The sequence below is a fragment of the Aquarana catesbeiana genome, linkage group LG05 (assembly GCF_042186555.1).
Source record: "Aquarana catesbeiana isolate 2022-GZ linkage group LG05, ASM4218655v1, whole genome shotgun sequence".
NCBI lineage: Eukaryota > Metazoa > Chordata > Amphibia > Anura > Ranidae > Aquarana > Aquarana catesbeiana.
This window is the reverse complement of record NC_133328.1, coordinates 587,608,153-587,632,213: the sequence shown is the minus strand read 5'-3', so window position 1 is coordinate 587,632,213 and position 24,061 is coordinate 587,608,153. Positions and strand designations below refer to the sequence as shown.

The 24,061-nt window shown below is 39.3% G+C and overlaps 1 protein-coding gene across 1 annotated transcript in view; it reads left to right on the top strand.

Annotated features, from left to right (window-relative positions):
• ANGPT1 (angiopoietin 1) overlaps window positions 1–24,047 on the top strand; it is a 463,014-nt gene extending 438,967 nt beyond the window's left edge. The window contains exons 8-9 of the mRNA XM_073632150.1: window positions 2,150–2,280; window positions 16,640–24,047. Of these exons, the coding sequence (XP_073488251.1) occupies window positions 2,150–2,280; window positions 16,640–16,800 (292 nt within the window). The 3' untranslated portion in view covers window positions 16,801–24,047. The remainder of the gene's footprint in view (window positions 1–2,149; window positions 2,281–16,639) is intronic.
• Window positions 24,048–24,061: the final 14 nt, after the last annotated feature.

Genomic DNA, 24,061 nt, shown 5'->3' with positions numbered 1-24,061 from the left:
TCCTAATACACAACATGGCCAATGAAACACACATTAATCGTCACATTGTATCCTTGACATAATTAGAAGAAACTACAGAGTGCAATTTAAGCATGACTAAACACCAATCTTTTGCCCAAAATCTTGTGTAGATGACACAGAATAAATGTTGGAAAAGGCAATCATTCGTATCATTTTCTTTGTTCATTGCATCTTTTCTATCTCAGTTCTTATAGAAGAATGAAAAATGATCTTTAACAGAATGTGTAGCAGGTTTGCATAAACAATCTTTCTTATTTACTATGGTCGGGAATGAAAAACACTTTGCAGTCTATTAAAAAAAAAAAAATCTGCACACAGCCTCCATAGCTCAAGCTATACTTTAAGCACAACGAAATTACTCATCTCAGTGAGTGTGTTAGACAAGGCCAGCTACAATTCAGGTTGCTGCTGTTTTTCTCCTTTGCAAACTCATAATGCTCTAGGAACATTTTGTAATGTATAAAATGTTTGTTTAAAAGATTGTATACATATAGTGCAAAAAATGTTGTAAAACATCAGTTTAAAATGTATATATAACACATTGGCCCAGCTTTTAGAGTTTCATTTTTAGAGGGGCTATAACCAATTTATAGCCCCTCTCCACTATTTGTGGAATGACCCTTTAAAGCCGAAATCCTTTTTTTTTTTTTCTTTTTAATAAAATTTTACATTTATCAGTCAGCTTGTGTAAAAATAAAAAAGTAACTTGCACTGTATTATTCATCTCCTGTCCTTCACTGTTCCCCACACACTGGCAGCTCTACGATCCTGTATTGGCCCTCTTACTAGTTGAACAGTGGTCAGTGTCATCCAACTCACTTACTTTGAGCTCAGGCCAACATGACCTTGCTGTTAGGATTGAGCTCACCTGCTGGTGGCACTGTGCTGCTCTGGGCTGATTGCTGCAGTTCCAGTTTCCACCAGCAGGTGTCTCCCAGAAGCCAGCAAGCTGTAATGGTCAGTTACACCTGTGTTCAGCTGCCAGATGGCTATTTAAGGCTGCTCCTCCCTTTCCCCAGTGCATCACTATTCTGATTGCCTCCTTGTTGCCAGAGTCTTGTTCCTGTGATCCTGATACTTATCCATCCATCCCGCACCCTGTACCCCCTCTGCCTTGTTCCTGCTTTCTGCCCTAGTGCCCAATCTTGTTTCTTCCCTTTCTTTGCATCCCTGTATTACATGTTACCCTTGTCCCTTATATTGTATATATTTGTATATAGTCAGTTATTAGGTTCATTAGTTATTTTTGTCATTGCGGTTGGTTCTTGTTTGCTGGCACTTCCTATGTTCATTGTTTGCTGTGTATGCTTGTTTGTGTGTTTCACTGTAAATAAATCTCACTTTAAGGACATCTACATTGTTTGGGCTCAGTTTCAGGGCAGGTCATCTCTATGGCCGTGACTCACAGTACATAGTTACATAGGTTGGTATTTACTGAAAGTGGAGCACATAAAATCTGGTGCAACTGTGCATGATAGTCAATCAGCTTCTAATTTCAGCTTATTGAATTCAGCTTTGACAATAAAACCTGGAAGCTGATTGGTGTCTATACAGAGCTGCACCAGATTTTGTACTCTCCAATTTTAGTAAATCAACCCTATAGTTATATAGTTAGTCTGGTTGAAAAAAGACACAAGTCCATCCAGTTCAACCCACAAAGAAATTCTGGACAGAATATTGTTTACAAGTTTCTATGCAAGAGACAAGCTATCCAGGAGTTACTGACCACCTATTTCTTCAGGAGGAATAAAAAAAAAAAAGACTCTCTGTGGGGGGTGGGAGATGGGGGGCATTAGACCAGAGTGTATATTTTTTTTAGTGGTAGCATTGAATAAAGCTCATCCACAGGTCTACACAGTGCTAAAGAAGAATTGCTCTGCTATTCCACAGGAAGTACAGCAGTGTTTAGGCTTGGATTACCTATATCATGTATGGATACCCCCTGTATATATTTATTCCCTTTTGTAAGCTCAATGACTAATATCTATACATCCATTGTTATAATACAGTTTCGGTCAGAGTTTACACTGGTTTGGTCATTTATTTTCAGTGAAACTCGATGTAAAAAAAAGCCAATTTCCTTAATTATGCATGAACGTCTTATTTTTTGTCTTGTGGTCTGTTCTAGATTATACTTAAAGGGTCACAGCGGAACAGCAGGAAAGCAAAGCAGTCTGATCTTACACGGGGCTGATTTCAGTACAAAAGACGCGGATAACGACAGCTGTATGTGCAAGTGTGCGCTTATGCTGACCGGAGGTATGTACAAAGTATCTGCTTTCTTTCTGAATGCCAAAAACTTTGTTTGGTATTATCTCTGTATATTTGGGGACAAAATACATAAACAGTAAAACCCTGGTTTGAGAGTAACTTGGTTTGAGAGCGTTTTGCAAGACAAGTTAAATTTTTTAATCAATTTTGACTTGATATACAAGGGATGTCTTGATATACAAGTATCATCATGTCACAACTGAGTATACAAAAGAAGAGAGGCGCCTCTAAGTGTAGCAATATGGTTACATTTAATGAAGGTACAACATTTAGCAACTCACATGATTGATGATTAAAACAGGCACATCTAAGTATGTAGACATGCGGGGTAAAGCTGTCCACATAAACCGTCCTCCACACCATCATCGATGTCGTCCCTTCCCCGCTGCGCTTCATGAGCGGTTCAAGCCTCGCTTTCAGATCACTCAACTGCAGGGTAGTCTTCCCGGTCATGATTGCAGACTGACAGTGGGGAAGACTGAAAAGTGAACGCACAGTGAAGATTTTATTTCAACGTTTCGATGAGGCACAAGCTCGTCTTCCTCAGGACAGTTGTTTTGTATATAGCTTAGAAAAATCTAGAAACCAACCAAGTGCAAATGCAAGATGAATACCTGGGAATTTGTTATGTATTGCACAGTAATATTTAAAATAAGACAAGAGCTGTATACACATGCTCTGCAGGGAAGGTTTTTAAATGTATTTAACGTGATTCTAAAGGTAAAAGTTTTTTTTTTACCGTAATGCATTCTCTGCTTTAAGATAAAAAACTTCTGCATGCATCCCCCCCCCCCCCTTATACTTACCTCATCCTGCGTCTGATCTCGATCCAGCAATGTGCATGAGAGCAGAGGCTCTCTCAGTTCTCTCCTTCCTCACTAGTTCCACTGCTGTCAATCACAGCCACCGTGGAGGGAGTGGGGGGCAGGGCTGAGCCCCGCTCTGTGTGTGTTATGGACACACAGAACTGGCTCAGGAGTGAGCAGGTATGAGTGCCCCCGTAGCAAACACACAGGGGGGGAGGAGCCAAAAGCACCAGTGGGGACCTGAGAAGAGGAGGATTGGGGCTGTTCTGTGCAAAACCACTGCAAAGAGCAGGGAAGTATAACATGTTTATTATTTTAAAGAAAGAAAAATTGAGGCTTTGAAACCATTTTAAATGTATATTATAATATATATATATATATATATATATATATATATATACATCAATAATAGTGCCCTTCTGGTTACTATGCAAGAAATGAAATACTGAAAATGTATCAATATACAATCAAACAGTGAATTGATTAGTCCATAAAGTTCAATATGGAAATAAGTCTATGTGCCAATATCAATGAAAGCATATAGTGGAATTCTTCTCAAGATAATGATATAACCCACCGGGTGGAAAACCACATGAATTGTTAAGGAATTCCACCATACACACGTTCCCTCCACGGTAATCAAGCCTCTTACCAAATGGTTGTGATCCCCAATTACAGAGATCAAACACTCATGAGAAATAATGGACCCTCCAGGTGTCTCTAAATGGGATCAGTATGGTCCACTGGGTTTCAGCATATGATTTTCCCCAATACCAACGCCACAACTTCAGATTTAACTCAGACAGCCGCCTGTTTTGGATGCTTTGACATGCTCCATTGTCTGGCGAGTGTTCACTCCAAGGTTCTGAAAATCCTGTCTGCGACCTCCTCATTCACCGAGTGATATCTCTTGAAAAATCCAGCTGAGAGCTGCAGAATATAGTTCTTTTTGTGTAGGCAACTGATGGAGGTAAGGTAAAAGGCTTGATTAAGGTGGAGAGCACGTGTGTGTGGTGGAATTCCTTAACAATTCACGTGGTTTGCCACCCGGTGGGATACTGTATATCATTATCTTGAGAAGAATTAGATACACCTTCATTCCACTATATGCTTTCATTGCTATTGACACATGGACTTACAGTATTGCAATATTGAACTTTATGGACTATTCATTTCACTGTTTGATTGTATATTGATACATTTTCAGTATTTTGTTTCTTGCATAGTAACCAGAAGCGCACTATTATTAATATATATATATATATATATATGTTTTTACATCACTTTTGGTATTCCGGTGATATATAGGTGCAGCTCTTTGATAACTCATTACACTTCAGCGTAGAAACACACTTTTGTTTAAAAAAAATGATATTGTAGTCTACAATAAATGATAACTCTGTAATTTTCTGGGTTATAAAGATTTATCTATATCTAAGGGTGAACATTATAAAAAGAGAACGTTCTTTTTCTGATAGTATAGTTCTTATTTAACCACTTGCCGACCGGCCGCATTACATATACTGCAGCCGATTGGCTCTAAAGCGAGAAATGACGTACCTGTAAGTCATTCTGTGCAATAGCCAGCGGGGGCGCACACGCTGATTGGCAACAGGTGGAGCCAATCAGTGGGTCCGGCGATGTCCGCCGGCCACCCGCGATCACTCTCCAGAGAGACAGGACGGCAGTCTGCCGATGTAAACAAGGCAGATTGCCGTCCTGTCAGGTATGAACAGAGTGATCTTGTGTTGCTGCTAAGCAGCAACACAGATCTCTCTGTTCATACAGTGAGTCCACCCTCCATACAGTAAGAATGCATCCCCTAGGGACACACTTAACCCTTTGATCGCCCCTGGCGTTAACCCCTTCCCTGCCAGTGTCATTAGTACAGTAACAGTGCATATTATTTAGCACTGATTACCGTATTAGTGTCACTGGTCCCCAAAAAAGTGTCAAAAGTGTCAGTTAGGTGTCCGATTTATCTACCGCAATGTCACAGTCTCGCTAAAAATCTCTGATCGCCACCATTACTAGTAAAATAAATAAATAAATACAAATGCCATAAAAATATCCTATAGTTTGTAGACGCTATAACTTTTGCGCACACTCATTGGGATTTTTTTAGCCAAAAATATGTAGCAGAATACATATTGGCCTAAACTGATGAAGAAATTAGTTTTTTTTTACATTTTTTTTTATTGGCTATGTTTCATAGCTGAAAGTAAAAAAATATAGTTATTTTTTTTTAAATTGTCAGTCTTCTTTATTTATAGCGCAAAAAATAAAAACCACAGAGGTGCTCAAATACCACCAAAAGAAAGCTCTATTTGTGGGAAAAAAAGGACATCAATTTTGTTTGGGTACAGCATTGCACACCATTGTCAGGTAATGAACCACAGTGCCATATAGCAAAAAATGGCCTGGTCATTAAAGTAGAACTTCAGTCCTTATTTCATCTTTCCATCTATTAAATCTTCTGCCCTTGTTGTTTTAACTTTGGATAGTAAAACATTTTTTTTTCAGCCAGTAAATACCTTCTACAGCCCACTTCCTGTTTCTTGTCTGGAAAAAAGCCTAGGCTTATGACATCATACACAGCTCTCTCTCTCACTCGCGTGAGAGTTTGCCAGGAAGGGAGGGGAGGTGAGTCATAAGAGGGTCAATGAGAGCTGCAGAGCTGGAGACGTGTCTCTGTGTGTCTGTGTAAATCCAGGAAGTGAACAGGCAGCAGCTTCAGCTGCCCACAGTTAAAATGGTTGCAGCCAGACTCAGCGGGGGGAGATTTCTGCAGCATATTTGGCAAATACAGAATCACAGTATATATAAAATAATATACAAAGTGGTTGGAGGGAAGCTTCAGAATGGCAAAGATGTTTTTATTATAAATTATGTGAGCAGACTGCAGTTCCTCTTTAAGGGGGTAAAACCTTCCAGGGCTGAAGTGGGTAAAATTTTAAACAAGCAGAGGCATCTGGAAGGCACGAAATCTGGAAGTACACAAGACAGAGCTATAACCTAACAACACAGGGTCATGAAACCAAATTAAATTTACACAACCCTCTCAACTTATCTACATCCAAACCTATCCTTTTATCTGTATAAAGCTAAAGTCAGCTTTAAAAAATAATAAGGAAGAAAATATACAGCTGTAAAAGCTATCTTGTACACTTCCCAGAGTGAGAGTCATAAATACTTCCAACTTGCCTTTTTTCCATCCAAATGACTGCTTAACTATAGGCTGAACTCAGCCACAAGAGACAGTATAGGAAGATCAATGCAAATTGTTTTCTTACAATTATATTGTCATCTCATGACAACATCAATGCTAGTACTGTTGTGTTGTTCTCTAAGCTATTATTAAGTTGCATGCAAATTATTGTTATTTTGGATCTATTTCCATGCATAGTATTCACTTTGTAAACCAAGAAGGGGCTCTACATGGATGCAGCACAAGCAGCCTTTTGTTTCTTGCAATCTTACTGTAGAAGGTTGTGTTTTTATTGGCTGTTGCCTTGTGCCATTAACAGTTCATATCACTCATCTGGAGAAACTCCTTTGAAAAATGACGTTGGAGGGACAGAGTAAATATTTAGATTATTACTGATTATGTTATTCATTTGTTTGAGTTCTTCTTTGATGGCTTTAATATTATTATCACAAAAACACGGTCATTTCCATTGGTTGGGCTGCGCTCTTTGCCGATGACATGAGCTTGCTCTCTTCAGCCTTTTCCATTTTTCAAACGTTTCCGATGCTTAATTCCCCCAGCCCCTCACTTGCACTTTAGTGTGACACGGTACTGATGGATTTGGTGAAAGACGTGAGCATGTGCAAATATACATTGCTTGTTATACATGTGTACTTTTAAACATGGCAAAGAATAAAGTGAAAAATAAAGACTCTTTATTTAATATTAGATTAACATGTTTAAAGAACGTCAACACATTTCTTGATTCTACTTTGCATGTTATGCAATGTGTGTTTTACAGATATCCGTATATGGGGATAAAACACTTTTAAAAGTTCTAATGTGATCTCAACAGTCTGCTAAAAATGTCTAGGTGCTAGTGTTCCCTGTAGTTCGTACATATTTTGGCTAACTGGTCTTGTTACACGCTAGCAAAACCATCCAGATTAGTTTGCATTCACAAATATACTTCCTTGAAACTGGTGCATTTGCAACATTAGTTGTCACCTCGATCCAGCGATGTTGCAGGAAAGACTCAGCTGGCCAGGACTCTCCTCATTGGCTGAGATAGCAGGAGGGCGCCATTGGCTTCCTCTGCTGTCAATCAAAGTCAGTGAGCCGATGAGGAGAGAGAGGGGGTGGGGTTCTGTGTCTAAATGGACACACAGAGCAGTGGCTCGGCTCGGGTGCCTCCTTAGCAAGTTGCTTGCTGTAGGGGCACTAGAGTTGCCACCTCATTCCTTTAAACCCGAACACATATGAATTCCACAGGTTCTGAGGCTAATTTAATGCAGATAATGCACCAAGTACGTCTAATTACTACCTTAATCAGCCACAGAACCTGTGTAATTAATATGTGTTTGGGTTTAAAGGGATGAGGTGGCAACCCTAGGGGGCACTTGGCAGGAGGGAGGAGCCAGGAACACGAGAAGAGGAGGATCTGGGTTGCTCTGTGCAAAACCACTGCACAGAGCAGGTAAGTATAACATGTTTGTTATTTAAAAAAATCAAACAAAAAAAAAAACAAGGCTTTAGTATCACTTTAATAGAGGTCCACCTTTTAGACCTTACAGGAACCTTTAGGCCCGGTTCTCAAGTCCTGTCCTCAGGACCCAGTAACAGGCCAGATTTTAAGTATTACCTTGGGGAGATGCAGACTAAAATACTGCAATCACTGAGCAGCAAATGATATCTGCTGTGATGTATTTCAGTTATCTTGCAAACCTGGCCTGTTAGTGGGTACCGAGGACAGGAGTTGAGAACCACTGCTTTAGAAACACAATTTTTCTAATAATTCAAATAATCTTATTACACTGCAGTGAAAATGCTTTACCAACATTGTCATTACCTGTAAATGAATAGCATAAACACTCACCTTTTCTTGTGTCTACGCTGCTAAACAGAACTCCAACCACTAGACCTGGTCCCCAAAGTCTGTGGAATACTGACCACCCCTGCAGGGTTGATCTCCTGGGGCCACCATAGCTCTCTTTTTTTCCTTCCCCTGACCCCAATTTACTACAATATAGGGACCAGTTAGAACTGTGTGAGACCCAGGAGACTGACACTCCCCAAAGTGTTGGTTTGGCAGCAATCTATGAGGAACCAGTTATTGCAAGGGTACACAACCTGTGGCCCATTGTATAAATGTCACTGGCAGGGAAGGGGTTAACACTAGGGGGCGATCAGGGGGTTAACTGTGTTCCCTATGTGTGTTTCTAACTGTGGGGGGAATGTGGCTATTGTTCCTACTTAGTAGGAACACACGATTTGTCTCCTCTCCCCTTTACACACACAGATCCTGTGTCTCACTCTGTCACTAGCGATTACGGGTGCCCAGCGGTCAACACGCCTGCTGCGCAAGTGCAACGGCTCCGGGGACACTGCGCATGCCTGCTACAGCGTCTTAAACCGATTCTCAGGATGTCAAAGGTCCTTTTTCTCATTCTTCCTCCAGCAGTGGGCGGTCCTGAATGCTGCAAAGAATGACACCATATAATTATGTCAGTGCAATTTCCTGCAGGCATTATTCTCCTGTGAGGCCAGGGTTACTTAATGAGCACCCCCAAAGTTTGTGTTCATGACACTTGGGCTTAGAATAAGTGGCACTGGGTACCGGATCCAAGATCAGTGAATCTACAGAGGACAGCAGAGGCAATAGTAAGCATTTCAGTGAAAGCTGTTTTCTTTAATTACAGTACAGCAATTCATTTTTTTTTTAAGTCCTAAGCACGAGTGGGGCTTTAATAACTTGTATTACAATAGCATAATTGATACTAATATATTATTGGAAAACAATAATATAAACAATGGAATTCCCCTTTAAATGTGATAAGAGCCTTTATCTCATTGTTGTAAAATGTGTGCTTATATACACATACTAAACTGACACTTGTACACAGCACAGGACAGCAAGCTGGTTCCCTACAGACAGTCTAGTCAGCTACTGATGGATGGAGAACAGGTCCATGTCAGGTCTACTTAGATTTGTTGTGACAGTGGGCAGTAGTTTCTTTGAGGTCTGGTGCTTTAATTTTGAAGAAGCAATGCTTTCCATCAACTTGTTTATAGTGATGTATTGTGTTATGGTAGTTGGCCAAGAAATCAGCTATGCAAACGAGTAGAACCATTGTTTTCAGAGCAATTATGCAATCAGGTTCCTTTGCAAATATTTTTTTGTTATCTACAGAAACTCGCACGATATACATCATTTGTGTCAGACATCAAAATATTATTTTACATAAATTGGTTCTTAGGTTGCTCTGGGTTTGCTCTTGTTATCGATGTTGCAATAAAAAAGGGTCTGTTTCATTTAATCCTAGTAACACAAAAAATAGGTTATCAACCCTAAAGCAAACCTGTGCTTTTGCCCATGCAGAGCAAAGCAAACGTCCCCACTGCTCCGTTCAGCCTCCAGATTTAAATAAAGCACCCAGTACATCTGATTGTGAGCAGCATGTTATATCTTTTTCCCCTTCCTCTCAGTGACAGCCAATTGGCCCAGCCCTGTCATGCAGGTTCAAGAAGAAAATCCTTATGTCTGTGTAAGCTCCAACTAAAGCAATTTAGAATTTGAATACAGCTTCCATTCCTCACTTCTGGAGGCTGATTGAAACAGCAGGGAAGTGAAGGAAAGGTGGGTATGTACTGCTGTGGAGGGGGGCATTAAAGTTAATCTGTTGTTTGCATAGCCACAGATTTACTTCAAGACTTAATTCAGATTTTGTGCAAAAACTGTCAACAAGATTTAGATTTTGCCATTTCATTATGGTCATAAAGTATGGTTAGAGGTCACCAATTACTGCAATCTTTGTTTCATATAGGTGTTATTATTATTATTATTATTATACATGATTTATATAGCGCCAACAGTTTGCATAGTGCTTTACAACATGAGGACAGACAGTACAGTTACAATACAATACAGGAGGAATTAGAGGGCCCTGCTCATTAGAGCTTACAATCTAAGAGCGAGGGTTAAGTAATACAAAAGGTAATAACTGTGGGGGGATAATCTGATGGAGAAAGTAAAAGTACAGTTGCTAGGTGAAGGCAGGATAGGCTTCTCTGAAGAGAAGGGTTTTCAGCGATCGTCTAAAGGCAGAGTAGGAGATAGTCGGACAGACTGGAGTTGGGAGTTCCATAGGATAGGCGAGGCTCGGGAAAAGTCCTGGAGGTGAGCATGGGAGGAGGTGACGAGGGAATTAGAAAGCAGGAGGTCTTGGGAAGAATGAAGGGAACAAGTAGTTTGGTACTTTGAGACTAGGTTAGACTTTGTAATGGCTTTTTAAGCTGTTGTTGGAATTTTGAATTCATTTTTTTTTGGTGAGTGGAGGGATTAACAGAGAGGAGTAGCAGACACTGAGCAGTTGGTAAGGTGGATGATCCTGGCAGCAGCTTTCGTGATGGACTGAAGGGGGAGTAGCCTTTGTAAAGGTCATTTAGTGAGGATGCAGTTGTCGAGGTGCGAGATGATCTAGGAGCTTTGTGGTGTCATTGGTTAGGAAGGGGCATATTTTTGAGATGTTGCAGAGGTTGAGGCATCAAGATATGGAAATTGTTAGGACATGGGAAAGGATAGTCCAGAGTCCAGGGTTACACATAGAACCTTGGCATGCAGGGACGGGCTGATAGTAGTGCTATTGATCTTGACAGAGAAATTAGGGGAAGAGGCACGTGGAGGAGAAAAAATCATGAGATCCGTTTTGGATAGATTGAGTTTGAGGAAGTGGTGTGACATTCAGGCTGATATGTTTGTTAGTAAATTAGTGATACGTGAGGAGACTGAAGGAGTGAGCTGAGGAGTAGCAAGATAGATTTGGGTTTCGTCAGCATAGAGATGGTATTGGAAGCCATGGGAGGCTATTATCAGACCCAGGGAGGAGGTGTGGATGGAGAATAAGATAGGTCCAAGAAAAGAACCTTGGAGGATACCGACAGAGAAAGGGAGAGGAGAGGAAGAAGTAGAGTTGTAAGTGACACTGAAGGTGCGGTTGGATAAATAGGATGAGAACCAGCGAAGAGTGCAGTCACGGAGACCAAAGGCATGGAGTTTTTTTAGGAGGAGGTGGTCCACTGTGTCAAAGGCAGCAGGGAGGTCTTATAGTAGGAATACAGAATAGTGTCCACTGGATTTAGCTGTTAGCCGATCACATTTTGCAACCTCGTCTAAAGTGGCGGGGTTCAACGAAGGAAGTAATGATTGTATCTGTGGACAGGCATTGCAGGTGCAAGAGAAGGGGAGTCTGGCTTTGGGAAGAAGAGGAATGGAAACTAAATTGTGTGGATTGTGGCTGCTCCCAGAGGGTGCAGGGTAATGGGTGTGTTGGGTACAGTATAACACAGGCCCCTTTCTGTAAAAAAAAAATTGTGGGCTCACAGCAGCAATGGCAATTATGTGTAGGGAACGATACAGGTTTCTTTTTTTTTTTGGCAATGATACATGCCCCTATGGCAGTGCTTGGCTTTGTTTTACAATAGTAATCTTATTAGCCTTACAAATGGCCAGCTTTGAATAACATGATTTGCCGTTATAGACCTAAATGTGGTTCACCACAAAGTTTTGTGAACTTTAGAGACAAATATATTTTTATTGATTCTAATAAAGGAAGAACAATAGAGGGTGACCTCCCCATCAGGTAGATAAAATGTATCATTGATATAAAATACAATAGTAGTACAATCATCAAACTGTTGAGGGAAGGCTTCTCATAAAGGGACATCGTCACATAATGAGTGAGCATAAGAGTTTTAAGTGGTTGTAAAGTCAGAAGGTTTTTTTATCTTAATCCATCCAGCCCACCCCCAATACTTACCTGAGCCACATCTCTGTCCAGTGATGTCCGCAAGTCCCTCGGCTGTCCCAGGACTCCCTTCCTGATTGGCTGAGACACAGCAGCGGCACTGCTGTCAGTCAAAGTCAGTCAGCCAATGAGGAGAGAAGGGGGCGGGGCTGGGTCGCAGCTCCATGTTTGAATGGACACAGGGAGCTGTGACTTGGCTCAGGTGCCCCAATAGCAAGCTGTTTGCTGTGGCGGCGCTCACCAGGAGGGAGGGGCAAGAAGAGAGCAGAAGATGGACAAAACCACTGCAACGGGGCAGGTAAGTATAACATGTTTCATATAAAGTAAAACAAGACTTTACAATCACTTTAAGATATAGAAAAACATAGGAAAAAAGAGACGGACGAAAGATAGGGGGAAAGAAGGAAGAAAGAAGAAGATATTGGCCCATGAAGACCTATAAAGGAAAGAAGTAAGAAAGCTTTAGCAAGTCCTCCGAACCAGACTGAGGATGGGCTATATCGGTATAGATTCAGGATCACCTGGCCTTCAAAGCACTAGAAGAAAGATTGTGAACTTTAGGCTAGATTGACTCATCCCAATTCTCTATGTGTATCTTCAAATATCTGAATTATACTTTTGGCAATAATGATAGAGAACAGCATCTCCAGTTTATATGTTGTGTTCAGGTGTGGTAAAATGCACTGCTCACTGTTAGGTCAAGCCCCAATGAAGACATAAACTATTTTCTTCACTATACCATTATGAACTTAAAGGATTATTTCATCTATAACTGATATTTCTGTGCAGGTCAACTTTGCTTGATGGACAGTTCAACCAAAATGTATACTAAAGCCCAGAACACATGGGCTGAAAATCGTTTAATCAAGCAGGTACTGGCCAACTTTCGGTCCATGTGTATAGCTGTCTGTTCAACAGAAGGCAGTCTAATGATGGGCCTCTGTCGAATGGTGCTACTGGAAAACTAGCACTCTGTCAGCACTCACAGCTAATGGAAGTCCCCCCTGTCAGAATACAATGTCATAGTGGGAGAGATCTCTCCATCAACATTGCTTGTGTTGATCCAAGGATATGTCAGTTGTCTTTTTTTTTGTTCAACCCACTTGTTGTGTACCCAGCTTAAGATATAGATAAACGCCAATAGATTGATTCACCCACTACCTTCTTATATTCATTGGGTCCTTTCACCTACTGCCCTATTATATTTTTTGGGTTCTTCTAAGCTGAAACCCCTGTATCTGAATTCTGAGGTCCACCCAGTTAAGGACATGCAATTCTAAAATATTTTTAAAAATGTTGGCCTGTGTGATAGTATTGATAGACTGGTGAGAGAGCAAGTAACAATAAGTTGTGTGGTAAGCGAGCATGTTACACTACAATAAATAAAACAAGAAGAATGTGACCTAATGTCAGGGAGTGTTCAGTCTGGGGCTCAGCCCATTAGCATTAAGCAATGATTTCAAATATTTATTTTGCATCACTGATCTTTTTAGAGTTAGAGCCTCATCTTATAAAAATGTGTTAGCCAACAGAACAGTGGCTGAATACATTTTACTGGCCCTTGGGTTATACAAAGCACGGTTATACACAATGCCACCTCACTTCATAGACTGTGATCTGTGGGGCAGCCAAAACTATGATCTAGCTAGAATATTAAAAGTTCCAGCTTGCTGTTAGTGAACTGGAATGTTTAGTGAAGGTTTTTTAAATGGAGGGCTATGGGACAAAAATGATGAAAGCATGGGACTGGATATTTTATACATCTTTAAAAAAAAAATGTTTTAGCAAAGGGTGTTTTTTTTTTTTTTTATTCCCTTGAAGACGCAAGAAAGTAAGGTTCATTTTGAAAAGGCTGGACTGTATTTCATGAATTTAAGTGTGAGCAGATTGCACCTTAACCTGGCTTGTTCCAGTAGAGAAGTTGATGTGACGTGTTAGATGATTTACAAGTAACATTGTCCAGTAACATTTACACTATTTAATATAATAAAAGCTTTATGCTTTTCTTTTAGTTGTGGAGTTCCTAGCTATACATATATATCTATTTAAAAAGAAAATTCAACAGAGTTTTTGGTGTGCAAGTCAGGCCTGGAAACTGGAGCCTCAAAGAGATATAAAAAGACTGATAAGATAAAAAGCAGCCCATCAGAATAAAACCATAACTATGCCATCAGTTTTAGGGGGACTGACCCTTTAAGGTTTAAATCGTAAAAGATTATTTATGATGAAAAGTTGTACAGTCACCTATTCATAGGACTAAAGATTAATTGAAAAATGTATCTTTTATTCACTATTGCTCCCAGTGGTGTTGTTGTGTAGTTGATTGTAGGAACGATTTGAAAACACGAAACATGCCAAATGTATTTGGTGTAAATCTTTCCCTGTAGACCCATCATGAAGTGTTACCTCAAAGGAAAACACAAAGTTATTACCGAGACATCAGTGCAGAGTGATAGCTGCTTGATGCGATGGCCAGTGTTAACTACGTATACATAAATGAATTTCCCTGGCAACGAGCCCCTTGTCATCTCCATGGAGATAAATGATGTACTGTCTCTTTTGATGGATCACCTAGAAACAAAATCCATATGAAGGAGCACAGAATGAAGATTTGGAACGTGGGCACCTCAACAAAATGTCTTTGGATTTAGCCACTGCCAAGTATAATGCAAAATTGTAAAATGCAACAGCAACTTAATATATCAGAAACAGATATTCCTTGCAAGTAAATGAATATTTCTTAATTGTACATAGAAGAACACAGAATGATTTTCTGGAACCAATGCAGCTGCTTTCAGGAAATTGGACGCTGGCAAACAAAGCTGTAAGGACAGTCTAGTATAACACCTTCCACTTTTATACTAGGTTTGGCTGGTTAATACAACCCTGACATGAGTTCCCCCCTCTTGCACTTCAAAATTAGAAAATAAATCTATTTTGTGTTTTAAAGTGTACCTAAACCAAAGAACAAAAAATGTAAAATATTGCAATATACTGATCTTTAAATGTGGTGGCTGCATTATTTTTTTTAACCAAATGTTTCCTTCTTTTCACATTAACCAGTAATGTGCAGTCCAGTAACACACTTACTGTTCTAGGGCAACAATGCTTACTCTCTGTATTATATCTATAAGGAGCAGCATTGACTCTGTACTTCAGAACTGCAGAATATCTACCCCTCTCCGCTTCTCCATAACATGGGGGGGGGGGGGGGGCTTTGCAGTCCACAGAGGGAACAAGGAGCAGTGCTAACTGATAACAGTCAGCAGAGGCAGCATGCACAGGAAGTTATTAGCTCATTGAATTTGGCGGGCTAAAAGGTTTATTTTTGTAATTATAATTGTAAACACATTCAGTGGTATATTTAACATACCAAACGTGAGCAAAAAAGAGATATTTATTGTTAGGGATTACATAAAGTTAAAGCCTGTCCATGCTGTATAATAATTGCCCAAAGTATAGGCAATATAAATGTAAAACTCTATGTAGAAATATACATTGTGCACAGGAATCCTTACCTCTGTAATAGATACTTTCATTAAACTTAATTACATTAGAAAACATTAGCTTTCAAGGTGACTCGGTGTAGAGACACATCAATGTTAATCTATCAATTAGAGACAATAAGGCTGATTTACTAAAGAAGTTCAGACACTTCACCCAAAAAATTGAATGAATGTTGACTTCAATTATCCAAGCATGTGCAAAGCAATTTCCTGTCATTTCGCATGTCATAGTCTCAATATACCATTTAGAGACTTGTGCACAATTTAGTTTATAGATACACTCCACCCAAACCACAAGTCACAGTTTTTGGGAAGACAACAGAATGGCTTGCTAGATTCTAATATCTTTTACTAACACCAATAGTAAGGATTTGCCTACAAACCTGTAGCCAAGTGATAAGTCTAATACAACTTTACTCTTCTATTTGTTTATTCTTCACTTTTTAACAATTTCAACAATGAAGTATGCCACCATCTTTTGGATTTGCAATGGCTGTATGGGTTTGCTAAAAATAGAAATTCTAATAGGGATATCACTGGAGTCTGCCAGGTTATGATTCAACTAATTTGTAACCACCCAAAGTAGATTTTTAAAGCCCAACTTAACACTCATATAAAATGCAGTCAATAGATTCTAGGTGGCGAGAAATAGTAAATGATCAGTGTGTTGCCTTTTACTTAGCCATAGACATAGTAAAAAGCCTGACCCCCCCCCCCCCCCCAACTGCGGAAAAAAAACTACAACTCTCTTTGACACATCTTGGGTGAGTTAGAGCTATTGCTCTTTAATCAGAAGGAAGCATGACCACTGATTTGACATAGAGAGCAGGGGTCCTTCTCTGCAGCATGACAGCTGGGGATAGGCTAATTTACTATATCTGTGACTGTTTTATAAACCAAAAAATAGCAAGACTGTGATTTCTTACTGTTTTACTGCACCTTGAATCAATCGAGAGCATTTTTCTTTTTTTATTTTATATATATTTACCTACAGTCAATATTCTGTTAACTATCTGTGAAATGTTTTTATATGTCCTTATACAGGTTGGTGGTTTGATGCCTGTGGCCCTTCTAACCTTAATGGGATGTACTACAACGCTGGCCAAAACCATGGAAAACTGAATGGAATAAAATGGCATTATTTTAAAGGGCCAAGCTACTCTTTGCGTTCAACAACAATGATGATTCGACCTTTGGACTTCTAGTTCAGAAGATGAGGACAATGGAATACTTTCAGTTATGGGAAGTTTCTTTGTATTTTATATCAGTTGTGAAAATATGGAATGACAGTATTCCCAGCACACATAAGGAAATCCGTGTGAGGGCTTGCTGATCTCCTTTTGGAAATATACACTCACAATCAAAGCTGCTGGATCTACAGCAAACAACTGCAAAAATGGTTGAGCCATTATGGATTTGTTCTTCATTAACTCAGTGCAGAACTTGCCATATGATAACAAGTACTATATATCTCATGGTATTGAAACTGAGTAGTCAGTATGTTTTGATAATAAGCCACATACTACCCAACAATTCTCGATGATTATGTGGACTGGGGGAAAAAAAAAAACATTTGCATCAACGCACATATAAAACATTCTGGTTCATGCTATTTCTATATTTTTCTATGGACTTTTTCTGAAGACTGTCTTTATGGGCTGGATGTGTAGATAAGCATCAAATCTTTCAATATACTTTAAAAATGAAAATGTGAATTTGTTCCATTAAGTATTAAAACATGAACCTTTTATATCTGCTTAAAGTGCTTGGAGGGTGTAGGCACAAAAACTAAAGTACAAAGAAAAAATAACATTGTTACCAAACAAAACCAATTTAATTCTTCCACCAATGTGGTTGGTTGGCATGTAATATCCTTGTTTTACCAATAAATGTGTTTTTGAAAATAGGCCCCTTGGGCAGGAATAGATGAGAAATGTAAAAGGAAGGGTAATGAAAATGTACCTGCTGGCCACATACAAAGTAATAATCATTTTGTGACAATGAGTTTTTAGTAGCTCACTGGGAATCAACATAACTGATTTAATAGTGGTATCAATATTAAATACAATGTATAAAGACCTGGGTGAGTGCAATGGCCACATGGAGCTGAAGTCCTTTATTCCAACATGGGAATAAGCGGCAGGTACCTTTATTTTGTGATCTTATTACAGACATCCATAGGCATGGAACTAACTATGATTAGTTAAGGCAAATCACTTAAATACAGCCCTTGGTATAAGCCACATTTAAGACGGTGTCTTCTATTAATAGAATAGGTATCGATAGCTTGTCAATATGAAAGTATATAGGAGGTGGCACTAGAATTTGGTGAGATGGTTCAGAGATGGTTCAGAGAACCAGCACATATCTGTCTTCTGGGATGAATAAGTGAGTGATTCCTTTTGCAGCTTCCTTTAGGCCAAAGGTGCCAGAACAAAATAGTGGAACTTTGGATGTGACCATGAAAAGAGAAAAGGTGGAGTCCAAAATGAAGAGTTCAGTAAGCTTCAAGTTGAAAGTTTCTAAAGTTTTTACTCATTACATCCCACATATAAAATCAACTTTCAACTTCCTGCCACTTCATTTGGCACTCAATTTTTTCCCATTGAATGTATCTTGTTGAGTTCACCTGTTCCTACGTAACTGGATGGACTGCATTTTTTTAAATACTGCTTCAACTCACAAAGGGTCTTAACTAATACAAACACAAATTTAACTGTGGCTGGCAACAACCAATGAAAATGCTTGTTTTGTGCCACTGCACCAGCTGGTATACCGTACGTCAGCCTCAATATGACTGCCACAACCTTTCTGATTTCATTAGGAGTAATGGAAGCTGGTATATTAGTACCTATGGGTATCACAGAAATCTCTCTTAAAGACTTTTCAAGTCATCAAGTCCAATGGCAGGGATACAGTCGCTATCAGAGTAGGCCTGCAGTGTACTAGGGTATCTAAAATGGTATCATCTCACCCTAGACTCAAACTATTTGTAACAATAGAAGGTACTGATCACAGTTCTTATAACAGCCTCCTATGTTAAGAGAGTGAAGTGTTTGCATCAGGTTGTGTTAAAAGGTGGGGGGTGCTAAGAGGTAAGTGGCAATGCTTTGAATCATTGCAACTCAGTACATTTCTAAAATACTGTTTATCTTTTCAAATAAAGGGAAGCTGCACTATATGCTGTCAGTTGCTGTGTGAAGAGTGTAAGGAGACTGAATTATACAAGGTATTAAACAACATACATACAGTATACGTATGCATGTCAAAGTTGGCCGTTGAGTTGCAAAAAATGAATTTTACAATCAAATGTTATTAAACATTTGCTCTACAGCATGCTACTAAGGAGGTTGTATGTGTAGCACACAGTTACACTTGCAGAAAAGACCAAAAGCACATCTGCACCAACTATACTTTTAAATGTAGTTTACATATATATTTTAATAAGATCACAACAATATATGGGTTTGAAGCACAAGTACCACATGGAGAATAAACTCATTTAAGTAAATCAATTCTCATTTTACCCAACCACAATACAGTATTACAGTACAGGCAAAAGCTAAATTGTTACACAAGGTATCTGTAAAAAATACTTTTTTACACTTTTATTTTTTCATAGCTTTGTTTATCTATAATAAACCTTAGTATACATGTATGGAGTATGGTTGTACAACATATATATTATGAATATGTTTGGTATATGTCAGTATAAAAAAAATACTTTCTGAAATCAAAATCTGCAAGTATTCAAATAATTTTTGATAAACCAAAAACCTATTCTGAAATTGTTTTATACACTACTTATGGTAAGTAAAAGGAAACCTGTAGTAAGATAACTGTGGAGTTTGGCAATGTGGACCTCCTTGTAAGAGGACCCTACTTTCTATAACTTCATTCCCTTCCAAGTCACTGTTTGAAAAAAGCAAGCGGCTAGGGAGATCAGAACTTTTGATAAGCATGTTTGTTCCAGATCTGTGGCTCAACATATACTGAAGCCAGAGATCTATATTACAGCCAATCATGTTCAGAAGGAGAGGTTAGAAATGGTGGCCTTCATATTTTTATTGGTACAGGTTCCAAAACTCAACTCAAAACTGAGTTTTGGTTGGAGACTGGAGGGTTTAATCACCCACTGTCCGATGATCTCTCTTAGATATGGTGGACCCTAGACATGAGATCCTGGCTCTACCCACATAATGAAGAGGGTCTCACTTTCTCTGCTGGAAACTCCCTATACACTTAGGATAATGAGTGAGGCCACCTTGACTGACTGAGGGTTATGAGTCATGGGTTTCATTGAACACCTCTATATGACTCCCTAAGAAATGTAAAATACTTATAAACCTCTGACCAACATAGAGGTTAGGCAATCAAACAAAAAAAAACATGAGACAGTAAATATGAAAAGTAGATCTAGATAAATGTTACTAAATTACTTTTTGTAGACTCTTTTAAACCATGTACAGAACTGTTAATGCCTGTCAATTATTGAGGCCAAATCCCTTTACTCTTACTTTTCACAGTGATACACAATACATTTTCATAATACAACAGGCCAAAAAGAACCTTGAGTCTGTGAGGAGAGAGGAGAAGTGAGACACACAGGGGGCATCCAATATTAATTGAAGTGCACTGGAATGAGATAAAATCAGCTGATTTAAGGGTTCATTTGCTAGGCTTTAGCTGTATTTTAGGCAATAAGATCTGTGAATAACTATCACATGGCTGATAAAAAGAAATGATTGTTGTGGCAAACGCATTACCACATTACCAAATGGATCATCTTGACTCTGCTTCCCATGCAGACTTCAGAGAGCAATGAGGGCAAGCAAAGAGTAGTAACCAATGTCAGCTAATCAGATTTCAGATACTGCAGATGACTGTAAGTAAGATGAAAGGGGTAGTTGTTAAAAGTTACTGCATTTGGCACAGCTCAAGGCACTTCACATATTAATTACTTAAACCTGTTAAAGCTCACTTAAAGGCTAAGTTCATCCTTTGTATCAGATGGCTTATGTCAACAAGAGGCCCACGTAGGTTAAAATGTACTGCTCTGTTCTTTAAAATATTGTTTAATATAATTGCCACGCCTGTGGGCCTGTTCTGACATTATCTGAAGTCTGGTCAAAATACTCCAATTCTGTTTTCATTTTGATTTAGCCTTCTGGACAAGCTAGACATTGGACACTAACCCCCAGCATTACAGGAATGAGATTACAGCAGCTGAGGCTAGGAATAGGTCAAGGGAGTGTCATGGTTATGCAGTAATGTTTGTCTGTCAGCTTACCTCTCCATTTTTTCAGATTAAGAGGCCAGCCACTCTCACCTGGATGCTTAAGTAATCTCTCCTCAAAGCATGGCTCCACCTCAGCCCCTATCAGGGAACTCTATATTAACCTGTGCACTGCAAGTCAGCCTTGCTGACAAATATTGTGTGTTTTGGCTTCTGTGTGCTCATTGCTCTGTATCCTACGTCTGATCCTGTTTACCGACCTTGGCTTGTTCTTGACTGTCCTTGTCTGTTTCATATCCTGACCTTTGGCATGTTCTTTGACTATCCCTATCTGCTTATTGCCCTGAACTTTTGGCTTATCTCCTGGCTATCCATGTTATTCCAGGCTGCTGCTTCCTTTCTATCCTCCAGTAGTCTACTGGAAGCATGAGCTGGGAGACCCTGGGGGCTGCAACCTGGAGCCAGACTGCAGCAAAGTCCATCCTCACCATCAGGGGCCCTAGTGAACACCTGCTGGCTCTTAGATTCCGCGCCCTGGGAAATCTCATGTTCTAGCTCCCAGTGTGATCCGTGCTGGTGCTCCAGAGTATCTGCTTTCCTGAAACATCCAGGGCTTCATCCACAGCAGTCAGCCATAAGGTCCACTACCTTGCGGTGCACTCCAGACCCCAACGGGGTGCATCTGCCACCTGGACTCAGGTGACCTGACAGGGAGAGCACACTGTGCATGCACAGCTTTACAACAAGGAGCGCACTGTAATGGTTGGGGTGAACACCTAACATCGGGCCTGTCCAGGAAACTAGCCAGACAAGACATGGAGATGTAACCAGCATGGGAGTATTTTGGCCAGGCTTTAAGTGGGGTCAGAACAGACCTACAGATATGACAATTAGGATAAACAAAAGCTTCAAAAATGACACAATGCATTTTAACCTACTGGGGCAACTTTTCTGAATTGGCCATTTTATGCACAAGGTGAACTTAGCTTTTACACCAGACTTCTACATAAAAGCCATGATTAAGGCCTGATGGGCGAAACACGTTGGTATTTTTTATTCAAATCTCATGGCACCAGCCTTTCTCCCTTGTTTGCATGGATTGTACATGAAGGTGTATAGAGACGTCTGTGTTGTGCTGTGTTCTTGAGGCTCACCAGACATTACACAGGAGGTAGCTCGGATGCATCTGTTCCAGACTTCTACATAAAGGTCACTGAAAAATAATTTACACTCCCCATTCAGGCAGGCCTGACCAATCAGTCAATGATCATTTTTCCCGTCAAATTGGTTATATGAACTGGCACTGTCTTTGCTTAGGAGACATTATCAGTAAACACAGCATGGGAGGTAAACTGTTTAATGTAGATACATTTTAGAATAAATGTTCAGAGAATGCTTTTTATAAATAAAAAAATGCACTGGGATGAGATAAAATCATTAAAAAAAATACCTTTTACCCTAAAAAAACACAGATGAGTGAACAGATTAGTTTATTGTCTACATCCATGTGACCCTTAAAATAGTTAATAATTCACTAAACAGTTCTAAATAGACTTTAAAATAAATATTAAAAAATATATCAAAATAAATTGAAGACATTTTTATTTATGTAGCTACCTGTTGAGTAAAATGGTATTATAACAGCTACTCCTATTTTCTTTCACAATTTTCTCAATAATCTTAGCAAATTATTACAGAAACATGTGCCTTACTAATGATCAAGGGACTTTATGAAATGCATATATAATGGGATTGGCCAATTAAACAATGAATCCACATTTTTGCTTCATTTGAAGTGCATAATGTTTTCTCCTGCAGGTTCAGGAGTTCTTGTAATATTGGAGCCATTGGTCAAAATTGCCACCTCTATTTTATATGAGTACTTCAAAGAACTGTGTCATGTAAAGCATAGCAAATCATGATCATCTGTAGAGCGAAAGCAAAGTGTGAGCCAAATGTATAGTAGGAATGCATCAATTGTCTGATGCGGTAAATTTAAACAATTTAAATTTGACATACCTGCTGATAATGCTAATAAACTAATTATTTTTACTTGTCTGAAGTCCCAAAAAACATCTAATTGGTTTGTAGATTGAAAGCAGCACCGTGGCTAAGTGGTTAGCATTTCCACCTAGCAGCACTGAGGTCATCGGTTCATATCCCAACCACAAGCACCACCTGCCTGGAGTCTGCCTGTTCTCCCCGTGCCTGCGTGGGTTTCCTCTGGGAGCTCTGGTTTTCTCCCAAAGACATGCTGGTAGGTTAATTGGATCCTGTCTAAATTGGCCCTAGTATGTATGAGTATGAGTTGGGGACATTAGATTGTAAGCTCCTTGAGGGCAGAGCCTGATGTGAATATACAATATATATGTATAAAGTGCTGTGTAAATTGACTGTGCTATATAAGTACCTATAGTCAAAAAATAATAATAAGGTGCACACAAGTGGTAAGGGTCATCAACTTCTTATATACGTACAGAAAAAGACACATAAACACCAGAATATTTTCCTGACATTCATTAGAACTGAAGAAGTGGCTTGTACAAGTTACAAAAGGTCTCAAAATTTCAGAACAAGTCCAGTTGAATGTGACTAGCTACTACTAGATGCATCACAACCTGGATAAACGAGAACCTTCACAGATACGTAGGTAGTTAATCTTTTTCGGGATCTTGTTGACTTCGGGGCATGCTTTGGCCACCAAAAGTGCCTAGAAACCCTACTTGTGAATCTATTTTCAGCAGAGTAAGTGAAGTGAAAGACATACAAAGCCAGTAGATACCTGATTACACCTTATTTGTCCACCACTGAATTTTCAGATTTGGGCAGACCAACCTGTGTTGAACTGGGAAACAATGGGACAGATTATACCAAGCAAAAGTTTTACTTTGTTCCCTCCTGTTACTTGGAGAGAAACTTTTTCTCAAATTTGATCATCTTATGGATTGTGTCCTAAAAATAAAGGGTTCCTATACTTGTTTGTACTTCATCTGGTACCTAAAACAGAGCAATCCTTGTCATATGTGGACTCAGTGAGAGTAATGTCATGATTCTGGGTTTCTATTTTGAAAAAAAATAAATTAAGCAAATTTTCGGGTTATTTATGTTTTTGCTGCACTGAACTTTGCAATCTGTAATATCAAAACACATCTCTTACATTTACAGCGTGCTTTATGTGTTGATGACATGTAATAAAGTATGTTAAGATTTAAATGAGTACATTGTGGGCA